This window comes from Macrobrachium rosenbergii, chromosome 14 (genome assembly GCF_040412425.1).
Source record: "Macrobrachium rosenbergii isolate ZJJX-2024 chromosome 14, ASM4041242v1, whole genome shotgun sequence".
Classification (NCBI taxonomy): Eukaryota; Metazoa; Arthropoda; class Malacostraca; order Decapoda; family Palaemonidae; genus Macrobrachium; species Macrobrachium rosenbergii.
Window position 1 is genome coordinate 32,492,993 of NC_089754.1, and position 14,800 is coordinate 32,507,792.

General features: G+C 34.1%; 1 protein-coding gene across 7 annotated transcripts in view; it reads left to right on the top strand.

Moving 5' to 3' along the window:
• Nucleotides 1–12,806, top strand: part of Nep3 (Neprilysin 3) — a 113,794-nt gene extending 100,988 nt beyond the window's left edge. For 5 of the 7 annotated variants that reach the window (XM_067116285.1, XM_067116287.1, XM_067116284.1 and 2 more), the window contains 13 exons: nt 1,734–1,967; nt 3,174–3,295; nt 4,482–4,637; nt 5,037–5,132; nt 5,484–5,654; nt 6,942–7,090; nt 7,885–8,107; nt 8,569–8,692; nt 8,909–9,113; nt 9,524–9,654; nt 10,080–10,226; nt 10,757–10,896; nt 11,485–12,806. In XM_067116285.1, the coding sequence (XP_066972386.1) occupies nt 1,734–1,967; nt 3,174–3,295; nt 4,482–4,637; nt 5,037–5,132; nt 5,484–5,654; nt 6,942–7,090; nt 7,885–8,107; nt 8,569–8,692; nt 8,909–9,113; nt 9,524–9,654; nt 10,080–10,226; nt 10,757–10,896; nt 11,485–11,661 (2,075 nt within the window). In that variant the 3' untranslated portion in view covers nt 11,662–12,806. The remainder of the gene's footprint in view (nt 1–1,733; nt 1,968–3,173; nt 3,296–4,481; nt 4,638–5,036; nt 5,133–5,483; nt 5,655–6,941; nt 7,091–7,884; nt 8,108–8,568; nt 8,693–8,908; nt 9,114–9,523; nt 9,655–10,079; nt 10,227–10,756; nt 10,897–11,484) is intronic. The other 2 variants (XM_067116288.1, XM_067116289.1) reach the window with 1 other exon arrangement.
• Nucleotides 12,807–14,800: the final 1,994 nt, after the last annotated feature.

Here is a 14,800-nt window from a genome sequence, read left to right on the forward strand (position 1 = left end):
AGAGAGAGTTTGTGACAAGTTATAGTAGTTGGAGCATTAGTAGACGTGAGTAATTACTCAGAATCAGTACTTAATTTGTGTGTGTGTGTGTGTGTGTTTATAAGGAGAACGAGAGAGGAGGTTAAGGATGTGTTTTAGCAAGATGGAGCATATGTGGTAGACATTAATTACTCAGAATCAGTATTTATAATTCCAGATTATACAGTTGGCCCTTTATTGAAGCTATTTTTTAGCAATTTCTGATTAATGACATATTCTCATTTTTTTCCATTTCTAATATAAGAAAAATATATCATTTGTTTGTCCATAGAGTAAAATGATCGTAATGTTTTCTATTCTTTTTAATTTTCATTTGAAACTGGAGAAATAAATTCATTTTTTTCCTTACATAAGGTGTCAGTATATAGATGCAGTCAGATCATTAAAATAGTAATCTCTCTCTCTCTCTCTCTATATATATATATATATATATATATATATATATATATATATATATATATATATATATATATATATATAATTAAATTGTAATTAAATTACTGTTGACTTCATTGTGGCAAGAACCAGATTAATATGTCATAAATTGGAAACAATGATATATGATTGTAAATAAGATAGAAATAATCAACACACAGTCACGTGTGGAACAGAAATAAATTTCTGACTCACATTGAAAGACCTGGGTTCGATCCAGTTGTGAGTCAGAATTTATTTATGACTGTAAATTTAAAATCACATATATCTCAAAATTATTATATATCATTACTTGTAGAGTAAATACCCCCATAAGGGAGTAGTGCCATCAGTGCACATCACGTGGTGCACTGTAGGCATTACTAAAGGGTGTTTGTAGCTTTATTTCGGCCCCTAGGTGCACCCACTTTTTAAGCTTTTTGTTTTACCTCCATTTCCTCTTCCTTTCTTCAGCCTTGCTGTCCAACCACTCCAACTCCTCTTTTTCACTGTCTTAAGCTCAGAATGGTCGGTAAGTGCCCCAGTGCTTGGCTTGATACCCTGAATTTTATCAATTTCATGACCTCAGTTGACCTAAATTAGCATCTATAGGGTTCTAGTCATCGTCACACATACTATATACTGTACATGACCCCACAAAATGCCCTCTTCATGCTTTACAAAATGTCCTTATCATTCTGTGCAAAATGTCCTTATTATTCTTTAAAAAAGTCATTATAATTCTTTATAAAATACTCTTATTATTCTTTTTGAAATGCCCTTATTATTCTTGACAAAATGCCCTTATAATTCTTTTTAAAATGTCCTTATTATTCTTGACAAAATGTCCTTATTATTCTTTACAAAATGGCATTACTCTTTAAAGAATGTCCTAATTCTTTACAATATGTGCTTATTATTCATTCTTTACAGAATTTCCTTATCATTCTTTACAAAATATCCTTTTTATTCTTTACAAAATATATTTAGTGCTCTTTAAAAAATATTTCTTTTTTATTCTTTCAATAATGTCGTAACTATTCTTTACAAAATACCATCATTAATCCTTACAAAAGGCCATTTTTATTCTTCACAAAAGAAACTTATTATATTCGCCCCAACACGTATCATACCAATCAATTCTAATCTGAAACTCAGCCTGGGATCATCCCCAGACGTACGATACACGACCCTACCAAAACATCCTATTTACTCTTGCCCCTGTGCCCTTACTAATCTTACCCTGACGCATATCATACCATGACCTCTCTAACCTGAAGGCCCACCCGGGTCATCACCACCGTCAGACGCCCCTTGCCTGACACCGCAGTGCGTCATGTTATCGGGGTCGGTGCTGAGCAGCATGGACCCGGAAGTAGACCCCTGCGACAACTTCTACATGTACTCCTGCGGCGGGTGGATCGCCAAGAACCCTATTCCGGAGGGCAAGCCCAACTGGGGCACGCTCTCGAAGCTAGCGTCGGATATACAGCTGATAGTTAAGCGATCACTCGGTAGGTGGAGTTGTCGACTTCGGCTGGGGTCCGTTTTCTACAACTTAGTTTACATATTCGTGTGGAGGGGAAACTGATATATAATTTATTATTATTTTATTATTGTTATTGTGAAAGGGAAACATGTTGTATTGTTGTGTGAGCTACATTTGTTATTTGTTATATATCTGAGTGTTGTTTTGCTTATTTAGTTTTCAGCTTTACTGTTAATATGTTTAGATATTTTACATTTATTTGTATATCTTTATTCACTGGGTACTTAATTATTTACTTTTTTTATTTATTTATTAATTGTGTATATACAGAGCCCATGCTGGCAAAAGACCAAGTTGATATAATTTAACATCTTATCAGTTATGACCATTCATACACTTCATAAGTTACTTTTTAATTACGTATAATGTCTTAACAATTCATTTCTTTATTGTCAGAAGTTGTAATAATAATAATAATAATATATAATATAATAATAATAATCTTTTAGATGAATTATGTTTTGGCTGTCTTCGCCCGTAGACTTATATCGAAGCCTTTGTTTCTTATCACCCTGCAAACTATTATTATTATTATTATTATTATTATTATTATTATTATTATTATTATTATTATTATTAAGAAGAGCAGTCATGTTATTCAAGGATAAAGATGAAATACGGCCCTTTTCTTTTGTGTTAAATATTGCAAATTGTTTTAAGTGTATTTCTAACAATATACCAAGATATATCACACGGGAAAAGGGTCTAATTTTATTTCATTATTATTATTATTATTATTATTATTATTATTATTATTATTATTATTATTATTATTATTGAAGAGTTAAGAAGAGCAGTCATGCTCTTCAAAGATAGAGGTGTTAGATCTTGTAAATTGCATTTCTAAAAATATGCCGAGATTTAACACACGAGAAAGGGTTTTATTATTATTATTATTATTATTATTATTATTATTATTATTATTATTATTATTATTATTTTGAATAAATTTAATAAGAGCAGTAGTCACGTTCTTTCAAGATGTATATGTAATACGACCCTTTCCTTTTGTCTATATATATATATATATATATATTGTAAATTGTTTTATATATATATATATTGTAAATTGTTTTAGTGTATTTGAAATAGTATACCAAGATTTAACACACTAGAAAAGGGTCTGGTATTATTGTTATTATTATTATTATTATACCCTTTTCCATTTCAGAATCCGACGAGAAAGTCCCCAGTAATACTGAAGAGAAAGCTCGTATATTCTACAGGTCTTGTCTTGACACCAACAAGACCATAGAGAAACTGGGGGGCAAACCAGTCCTGAACCTCCTAAAGGTAATGTTTCTCAAACTTGGTAATGTTTCTCAATCTTGGTTATGTTTCTCAAACTTGGTAATGCTTCTCAAACTTAGTAATGTTTCTCAAACTTGGTGATGTGTCTCAAATTTGGTAGTGTTTCTCAAACTTGCTGGTGTTTCTCATACTTGGTGACATTTCTTAGACTTTTTAGGGCTTCTCAAACTTGGTAATGTTTCTCATACTTGGTAATGTTTCTCAAATTTGGGTATGTTTCTCATACTTGGTAATACTTCTCAAAACTTGGTAATGTTTCTCTCAAGTTTGGTAATGTTTCTCAAAGTTGGTGATGTTTCTCAAACTTGGTAGTACTTCTCAAGCTTGGTAATGCTTCTCAAACTTGGTAGTGTTTCTCAAACTTGGTAATGTTTCTCAGACTGGTAGATCTTCTCAAACCTGGTAATGTTTCTTAAACTTGGTAGTTTTTCTCAAACTTGGTAGTGTTCGTCTAACTTGGTAATGTTTCTCAAGCTTGATAGTTCTTCTTAAACTTGGTAATGCTTCTCAAACTTGGTAGTTCTTCACAAACTTGGTAATGCTTCTCAAACTTTGCAATGTTTCTCAAACTTAGTAATGTTTTTCTAACTTGGTAATGCTTCTCAAAACTTGGTAGTGTTTCTCAAACTTGGTAATGTTTCTCAGACTTGGTAATACTTCTTAAAATGGGAATGGTTCTGAAACTGGGTAAGATATCCCAAACTTGGTAATGCTTCTCAAACTTGGTAATGCTTTTCAAAACTTTTTAATGCTTCTCAAAATTGGTGGTTTTAATAAGTATTACCTGAGAATTGATCAGTTTTGTTTTGTTCAAGATGGTTGTGTAAAATAGCTTTTGAGTTGGTAATTATGAAGATAAGTCTCTTAAATGTGTCTTCTAGAAAATAAACAGAAAAGGACCCATTTTATCAAACGTATACTTTAAAAGTATGATTGTTTCTATTCTGTCTTTCATTTTGAGGTACAGCAAAGGGAATATGATGAATGAATAACTCCCAGTACAATTCACATTCTTCTGATGTACAGTCCAGATGTCTGCATTCAACATTCTAAGTCTCGATGTAACAAAATTAGTCACGCCAGAATGATATCCCCCAAAAAAACCTAAACCATTCGGTTATTCTGTTGGTTAATCCGCTTATTAATCCTTTATTCATTTCCATTACAGCTAATGGGTGGATGGTCAATAGACGGGAATTGGACCACGAAAGGTTACGTCGTCCAGAACGACATTGTCATGAGTAAAGTCAATCACAGCTCTGGTGCACTTTTTGCCTGGGGAGTAGCCGAAGACGATAAGCATTCGTCTAGTCACATTTTACAGGTAATTCTCTCTCTCTCTCTCTCTCTCTCTCTCTCTCTCTCTCTCTCTCTCTCTCTCTCTCTCTCTCTCTCTCTCTCTCTCTCTCTATAGAGTTACTGAGGACTATAAGCATTCATCTAGTCACATTTTACATGTAAGTTTCCCTCCCTCTCTCTCTCTGGAGTAGTTTAGGAAGGTAAGCATAGGTCTAGCCTTATTTAACAGGCAACGTTCTCTCTCTCTCTCTCTCTCTCTCTCTCTCTCTCTCTCTCTCTCTCTCTCTCTCTCTCTCTCTCTCTCTCTCTCTCTAAGAATATTGAAATGTTTAAATACATGAATGAATTTAATCACTTCATTTCTGAGTACTTCTATAACTTGATTTTATAAATAATATAAATATAAAAAAAATTTTTTTTTCAGTTCGACCAAGGTGGTCTAACATTACCAGCCAGGAATTACTACCTAAATGAGAGCGAGAAAGAAGTCCTGAATGCTTATACGGATTATATTGCCAAAGTAAGTGACTGAAGTTATTTCAGTTTATTTATATATGACAAAATACATCCAAGGTCTCCTAGGCCTGTCCCACCTATTCTGAAAAGCCAGTGTTCGTGTCATAAAAGTTTATCGTTAGTTAAAATCATTTTTGGTTGTGTTTTTTTTTTATTTTTTAGTTCTGTAACAAAATTGTATATTTATTTGATAATACACTTTTCGTTAGTTGAAATAATTTTTGGTTATGTTTGTTTTAAAAAAAAAAAACCTACATTTTGTAAAGAACTGCACTCATCTGTAGGCTATATGATGGCACCATGCAAATCCTTGAGAATTTTTTTCCACTAACAGAATTGCATACATCTTTTGCAGGTTGCAATGCTTCTAGGAGGCGAGGAGAACGTCTCGAGAAACGCAGCCAAGGGCATAGTGGAGATAGAAACCGAAATTGCTGTCATCACCACACCTGACGAACAGAGGCGGGATGATGACAAACTATATCACCTCATGAAACTCGATGACCTAAATACAGTGGCCCCTTTCGTTAGTAGCTTGGTTCCTCTTATAAGAATAGAGGGACTTATAAACTATTATTATCTAGAGTATCGTCATTCTTCTTTTTTTAATAGAGGGGCTTATTAATGTTATTTGTTAATAGAGGGACTGATATTAACATTATTGCCTAAAGTATCATTGGTTCCTATTTTGTGAGCAGAGGGATTATTATTATTATTATTATTATTATTATTATTATTATTATTATTATTATTATTTATTATTATTATTCAGAAGATGATCCCTATTCATATGGAACAACCCCACAACAGGGGCCATTAACTTGAAATTCAAGCTTCCAAAGAATATGGTGCTCCTCAAAGAATATGGTGCTTGTTTGAAAGAAGTAACAGAAGGTAATGGGAAACACAGAAAGAGGAGATCAGTTATTAGAAAAGAAGTATCAGTTCCTCATGTGAATATCTTACAATCATATTACTATATACCAACAATCCCCATGGGTGGGTAACGTTGTCAGTGCACCTCATGGAGTGCACTGTAGGCATTACTAAAGGTTCTCTGCAGCATTCCTTCAGCATGTAGCTGCAACCCCTTCCATTTCTTATACTGTACCTCTATTCATATTATCTTTCTTTATCTTACTATCCACCGTCTCCTAACAATTATTTGAAAGTGCAACAGCGAAGTTTTCCTCTTGTTACACCTTTCAGACCTATCTGTTCTCAATTTCCTTTCAAGCAATGAAGGACCTCATAGGTCCCACTGCTTGGCCTTTGGCTTAAACTCTATACTCCACTATATACCAACAGTGATTCACATGTTGAATCCTTACTTCAGAGATTTTTTTTTCTAAGCGAAGAATCGGTTGCTTATATGCACGTTCTTCTGTAGGCATAATTGCATTTTGATGTACTAGATGCCAAAGGAGATTCGGGAAGATTTTTTTCTGATTGTTTTAAAGTACTAATATACCACCCAAAAATTTGGTTGTAACCGTGTTGCAACCGTAAAAAAAATTGTGAAACACCTTAATCACTGAATGGGCACTTAATTATTGCTAAACTTATACAGTCAGCATGACAGTTATGTGACTATTAATATTTCCAGATAAAAAAAAATTGGTGGGAATACATTTCCATTTACGCCATCATATATAAAGTAGCCTGTTATTATACTCTTCAGAGTATTACATTTCTGGGAGTAGTGATGCTTCTTTGAATAGCTGTTTACCAACCAACTTCTAGACTACCTGTGTGGGTTAGTGTTTTCGTAGTTTCTGCATTGTAGCCTACAAAGCACTTTTTTAAATTTCAGATGGACTGGGTAGCCTTTGTCAACACGGCCCTTAAAAGCATCAACAAACAGGTAGCTAAAGATAAGCCTGTAGTGGTCTATGCCCCCAAATTCCTAAGCAACCTGACGGACATTATAGAAAATATCACTTCTACAGATGAAGGGAAGACGTAAGTAACTGTACAGTACTTTTATACAGAATTTATAGATGGATTACTTTCATTAGTGTCTTGGTTTAAGACCAGAAGGTTTATAAATTTCACACCCATAGCTTGTCTTAACACCCATGTTCGAAGCATTTTGGACAAGAGCTCAAGATGAATATAGGACTACTTAGCACCCAAATCACTGTGATAGTACTCACAAATCTTAACCTATTTCTGCAATATTCTGGTTTGGCAGATGAAGTAATATGTCACCAGACTAAAAGCAAGAGCCTTGTCTTAATCTAATTTACATAATTTAAATAAGCAAAGTAACGATTCACTGGAAAGTCGTTATGGAAAAAGCACTTTATGTTTCTCTAAATCACTTTGACCACATCAGTTTTGAGTTTAACTCTCTCTCTCTCTCTCTCTCTCTCTCTCTCTCTCTCTCTCTCTCTCTCTCTCTCTCTCTCTCTCTCAGTGTTATGTGTATGAAGTCTTTATTAAGTTCTTTACAGGGCTTCCTTGATATATTAAACCCTGCAATTTGTTTTCACTAAGAGCCGAAGTGACGTTCATTCCAACTTAGCAGGTTTAATGCAGTTCCCATGACCTGTTCCCCTCATTTTGTATACTGTAATGATTTCCTCTTCATTTCATGAGAGCAAGCCCTGAGAGAGAGAGAGAGAGAGAGAGAGGCTTGGTTAGAATCTCTAACAATGGTTTTGCACAACTTGACAACCAGTTAAATGCACTTCATCTTTTTCCCCACATAAACCCTACAAATTTCCTGCATCTGAAATCACTTTTATTTTCAGGAAATTCCACGACTACCTGGTTTGGCAAGTTATAAAAAACTACATAGGATTCCTCTCACGGGACTTTCGAGAGGCTGCCAAGGGCCTGGAGAAGGCGCAGATGGGCGTGGAAGGAACGGAGGAGTTGTGGAGAGAATGCGTTGGAGCAACGGACGTGGCCCTAGGACCAGCAGTGGGGGCAATGTATGTCCGACAGGCTTTTCATGGAGACTCCAAAGAGATGGTAGGCTCTCGTGGGATGACTAAGAATAAGAAATATTATATTGATATATTGCAGTGTACGTCTTGGGTGCCTTCAGCCTCAATAGGGTAGTACAGTATGTACATGTACTTTGAGGATAACTAGGTAATGTAGTATCCTTTCATTGTATTGCATGTGACTCATGTTTGCTTGAATATTTCCTTATATTTATCAGACATATGCAGACTTTCCACATTATTTACAGTGTGAGATTCTGTCCCTATTGTAGTACAGTACATGTACTTTGAAGATAACTGGGTAAAATATTATAGTATCCTTTCTTTATACTGTATGTAAATCATGTTTGCTTGAAAATTTTCATCTTTTCATCAGGCACATGCAAACTATCAACAGTATTTACAGTATAAACTGGGTATTAGTCTTCCTGGTGAATTATTTCATATCCTTAAATCATTTATCATTGTTATTCCCTCTCATTTCAGGCTGAAGAGATGATCAGGAGGGTACGCAAGACCTTCAAAGACAGTCTTCATTCTTTGGACTGGATGGACAACAAGACTCGCAAAGCTGCTCTGGAAAAAGCAACATCCATCACAGAGATGATTGGTTAGTGTCTTGGCCAGTTCTTTCTTATGTACAGTTATTACTGCGTACATAAGACAGTTATATGTATATCCATATTCATTTTAGAGAATAGGGCCTTGCTTTGAACAATGGCAATGCATTTGCTTTTGTGGGCAGATAGGCTTATGCTATGTGTCAGTTTTATAATGGGAGCATACAAGCATACAACACATCTAAACCAGATTTCTTCTTTTATAGGATTCCCCGATTATATCCTTGACCCAGCACAGCTAGACAGAAAGTTCAAAGACTTACAAATTGTTGAAAACGAGTTCTTCGATAACAATGTTCGCGTGAACATGTTCAACATCAGGGAGAACCACAAACGTCTGTTCAAACCTGTCAACAAGACTCGCTGGGACATGTCCCCACCAACTGTTAATGCTTATTATACACCAACAAGGTAAGTTCAGTGTACAGCTCATTTACTCCCACCAACGTTAAATTTATATTCCTGAGGTACATTAGAAACATTGTTTCCTGTTTCACTGCATTTGTTGCCTTATCATCAGGATCTTAGCTCAGTTTAGCTAAATAACTTAAGAACTAGGTACCTAAAAATTCATATTTTCCAAGAAATTTTTATCCCCTTGTACTTTACTGAAAACGATGAAACTGAAGGCAAATCACTGAAAATCACATACTGCAGTTACTATAGAACTTCATTTAATAGTTACAGCATACTGTACAGTTGGTATTGATATATTCCAGAACTGACCACCTTCATGCTCGTTATTCCCCAGTTTAAGTAAAACATTTGAGACATCACAAAGGACAAAAATGGAAATTTAAGCTTCACCGTCTTTTTTCCAGAAATGAAATTGTTTTCCCAGCTGGGATACTCCAGGCACCATTCTTCCACCAAAACAATTCAAAATCGTTGAACTATGGAGCAGTTGGTGTGGTTATGGGACACGAATTGGCCCATGCTTTTGACGACCAAGGTAAGATTTAAAATTAGTTTCAGTTCCACTCGTGAAATAATTAAAATGATGATGTAGTACTGATAAGAACTAGAAGAACCAATGGCAAGTCACAGAGTAGATGAAACAAAAAAGCTAGAAGGCTATGTGCTAAAGTATTGTGCAAGGATTAATGTAGCAGCTCTTTAATTGTGATATTTTAATCCTTCAAACTGGTCCTCTAAATAAAGAATCTGATGTAGATAAATGTGAATGCTATGACTAAAGTAAATATCCCAAGATTCTAGATCTTTTATAGATGCTTTGCAATATTGTTGTTCACTTGGTGTAACATCAGATGTGGATGGTATCTCAGAATGTAAACTGGTACTATTCAAAATTTGACAGTAACATTTACACAGTTTTTACACAGTACCCTGTTGTCTAACTTAATTTACCATTTGCAGGTCGTAAGTATGACAAAGATGGTAATTTGAACCCTTGGTGGGAAAAGGAAACAGCTGAGAAGTTTACCAATCTCACCAAGTGTATGGTTGATCAGTACTCCCACTTTAAGTTAGATGGTGAAACTATTAATGGGAAACTCACTTTAGGTAAGTGTCATCCTTTTTCTCCTGTTTTCTTCCCCGTAGCAAACACAAGAGTCAGTCACATATTGTCTGGAAACCTATCAGAAAATGAGAATTACTTACATTCATGAAGGGTCACTGGCTCCTCCTTCAGGAAGTATTAAGTATCCTTGGAACAGTATTATTTCTTTTCCCCATTTTTATCATAATAATTACCCTTTCACATTCGTTTGTTTCATGCCTCTTTTAGGAAGTACATACTAGGAACAATCTCCTTAGGACATTTTTAGCCCTCCGACGCCTGGGAACTTAAATGAAAGCTTTTACGGATTTGGCCCAAAGAGACATAACACAATTGTGTGTGGCAGGGTCCTTCCATGAAATCTAAAAGTGTATGGGGACAGAAAAGCTGGTGGAGATCTCCAACAGTTCAGGATGTTTATAAATTACTAAGAAAAAGTAAGCTACACAGGCTCATTCTACATATATGACAAGTGAGAGTTGAACTTCTGGTATTAGAAATGTTGATAACTGTATTAAATATTGTTTTTCAGGAGAAAACATAGCAGATAATGGAGGGCTAAAAGCAAGTTTCCGAGCCTATGAGGAATGGGTCAAGGACAATGGCGAAGAAGCGCCATTACCTGGGCTGAACCTGAACCACAAGCAATTATTTTTCTTGGGATTTGCACAGGTAAACAATCAATTCATAAAGTATTTGCATGTTTCTTTACTCTTATTTGCTACAAAAATGTCATTGCAAGGAAAATACTCATAGGGAACTGTGAGACCTTTCATGTTATTCTTTTTTAACTGAACGTTTCTAGAAGTCATTTCAAGTGTTGCCCATTAAATTTTTTTTAGTATTACGTCTTGTTTGAGATTTACAGAACTGTTTGTCATGAACAGTCCACATAATTAGAGGAAAATGACAGAGAGAAGTTCATTGAGGTACTATTATAGTATGCCTTGGATTTATTTAGTACTATCATATATGCATACATATTTTGCTCTTGTATAACTTTCTCTCTGAAGTATTGGAATAGTTTCACCCTAAAATTCTCTTTACTGCCTTTCTTTTCTGTCCCACATTCTCTACTACTTTATGGAACCTCTTGTAAATTTGCATACTGGTCTTTGAAGTAGAAACTCTTCAGGGCAGCCAAGTGTAATTCAAATGTTTTTTGATACCATAGTTCTTACTACTGTATTTTCCACTACTATCATAACTATTGATGTTATATTTTATGAATAAAATTTTAATTTAGAATTATCTTTCCAGGTATGGTGTTCATCAATTACCAAAGAAGCTGCTCACCTGGAGATCATGAAGGATTCCCACGTTCCAGGGAAATTCCGCGTCATGGGCACTTTGTCCAACTCTTATGACTTTGCCAAGGCATTTAACTGCTCAATAGGAAAGAAAATGAATCCACAAACAAAGTGCCAGATTTGGTGAGCATCGTTTTAACTGAATTACTTCAGGCCAAAAGAAGTTTTATTATATTAACCTTCTTTCTCATTGTATTGTATATACTCATGAGAGTTCTTCGTTTCCAGACCAATGCCTTTATGTAACCATCCACATATGAATAGTCTGAGAGGTTCTTAATCTTGTTGATGCCGTTGTGGGGTCATTTGGAGCTGAGGTGGATACCAAAACTTGAGCATGTCGTAAAGAGTAAACATCATTTCTGCTTTTTGGTTTAGCTCTGTACTGTACTTATGAATTCTTAAACATCTTGAATTCACTTACAGTTTGAGCTCAAAGTTATATAGGTTTAGTTCTGCAAAACAAATCCATATCCAATCTCCTGTTAAGCTATGTTTAATAGCTCTAAAATTGTTGCATTAACAGTGTCTGTGTGAGAGATGCAACACTTCGTCTTGGCAATTGTGGCATTTGTTTACACAACCATGTAGTTTAGAATTCAAGTTTGGATTACACCTGGCAGAGGTTTGGTATTCATAACCTTGTAGTGGCTGTTACAGTGACCATCAGCAACAAGTGCTCTACATATCAACAAGTCTGAGGTAAAGTGGGTCTTCTCTGGATATGTGAATCCAATGGGACATTTTCATGAGAAGGAAAACCATCAGTAGTCAGAATTTCTCTCTCTAAAGAGTTGTTAACGTTAATGCTATGGTCCAGTTGTTGAAAATCCATGGTTTCTTTTTAATCTGAAATTTCAGGAACATTTCACAAAGCAGACTTTAGCCAATTCAATCTTTTGAGTCGCTATGAGTAAGTGACTGTGCTATAGTAAGTTTATAGCTCAAATAGTTCTGTCTAGATTTATTTATTTTCAGAATATTGTTTTGATGAAGCATTTTCCCCAAGACTGCATGGTCGTTTTTATTTCATTCAAGGTGAAATAATTTTAAATGTTTAGCTGTAGAAGTTTCATGGATTTCCTTTATTCCTGAAGAGAAAAACAATAGTATAAAATGCCACATATCACAAAATGCGATATATCCTTTCACTCATTTAGGAATGACACAGAATATGTAGTAGAGGATATAGGTGATACTCTTATGTTGCTAAAATCAGTTTTTTTAAATAATATAGCTCAACTAAGCTCTGAAAAGTAGACAAGAGAAAAACATAGGAAAAGTGGTCTTATGTAGACATTCTTTCATTACTGATACATGATGTATATGGTTAGCTTGAAGTTTCATAATTCTGTTGGCTAATTTTTTTAGTTGAAAGATTGAGTGCTGGTCACTGAAATATTTATTTTGCCATAGGTAAATGTTTCATGTACCTGTATAAGGTGAAGAAATTATGACACTAAAATCTTAATTTTTGTATAGGTAGACTTGTAAGCCTAAAAGGTAAAAGATATGCCTCACACAAAACATTTTTACTTTTAAACATTTTCTAAAATTAAAAGATATACATTATCAATTCACTCTGTTTCAGAAAGGAAAGGTAAAGAATGCATATTGCTTAAAATATTTCTGTAGGTAAAGTACTTTAAAAGAACATAGATAAAACCTACCTCATGACTTAGTGTTTGGTGTGGGTATGCTAAAACCTACAAATTGCATTTTTGTAACTTTATTTCGTGTTAAAATAATTGTTATTTATTTTCCTTGTTTGCAGTAAGTACATTAGATTAGTCAACCATTGATACCAGTATATTTTGTTCGTGTACAGTATAAATTTTTTATTTTTAGGCAAATTGAATTATGAGTTAACATACATCACTTTACAAATGGAAAAGTTACTATGTGGAGAGCTGTCATGTCATTGTCAGTCATGTTAAAAAAAAAATGTTTTTCTGTTAGGCCTAGCATAGATATTTTTTCTTTTCATTTTGCAATGAGAAGGGACATTTAAGGCCGAAGTGGGTCTGTGTAACAAGCATAAGTGAGAAATTATGTTGCTCCTTTAATCATGTGAAGTTGTGGCAACATTGCACATGCTGTACCCGTCAAAACATTCTTTTGACAATATAAGTAGCCAAAAATATCTCTTGTATGTAGGTTTCACTATATTTCCATTATCTGCATGCACACACTTTCTTGACATTTGCTTTCAGTTCATAGCAAAGAATAAAGTAAAAAAAAAAATATAACTCTCAATGAGGAAAAATTTATATGTTCACTAATGAAATATAAAATCTGAACTGGTTATGCAAAGGAAATTTGAAGGACAAAAAACAAAATCAAGAAAATCATCAATGGGTTCCCAGATAAAAACAGAAATCATTCAGAAATGACTCTGTGAGATAAAGTACACCACAGTGCTTTTTGTGTTGTGCATTTTATGTGATGAATAGTCAGTGTGTATAATAGAGAAAATTCTAACTGTCATAAATGTGAACTATCATGTCATGTACTTTATGTAAGAAGCTGTAAAGTAAATCCTATTTATGAATTATATGCATGAGTGACTTGAGCAGAAACTGAGTGGTGAAAATGTTGCACTTAGCGAGGAACCGTGAATGGGCATTATATTCCATAGAGTGAGTCTTCTGTAAATATGTCAATGATTTTATGTTAGTATGAAGTAGCTCTTAAGTATTTATTTCATGATGTGATTTATATCCATGTAATTTTCATTTATATACAGAAATTCATTTTAATTTTTTGCACTGTATCAGCTATACATTTTGTGTAAATATTCACATATATATATAGATCATTGTGTGTTATAGGTTCTATTGTAAACTGAAGAGGGGGTGTATGAAATTAATTGCATTTCAAGGGGCATATTATACTTACAGTATTGTACTTATAAGCTGTAATACTGTCAGATTTTCTTGTATGCAAGACTATTTTTATTCTTGTTTAATGTTGGTTTCCAAGTCAGTGTCACTGGTATTATTATTATTATTATTATTATTATTATTATTATTATTATTATTATTATTAGCAGTAACAAAACACCAATTATAGCATATGACCAAATCATACATTAAATGCAATGTAAACAGATTTTCAATTTAATGTTTGCTGTCAAGGGCATTAAATAATACTGATATATTCCTTGTATTTATAAGCATGAACTAATCAACAAATAATTACCAGTTGTTTTTGGTAACTAGATTTTCTCTTGAAATAAGAGTATCAAAGTAGATTTCAGTCATTTG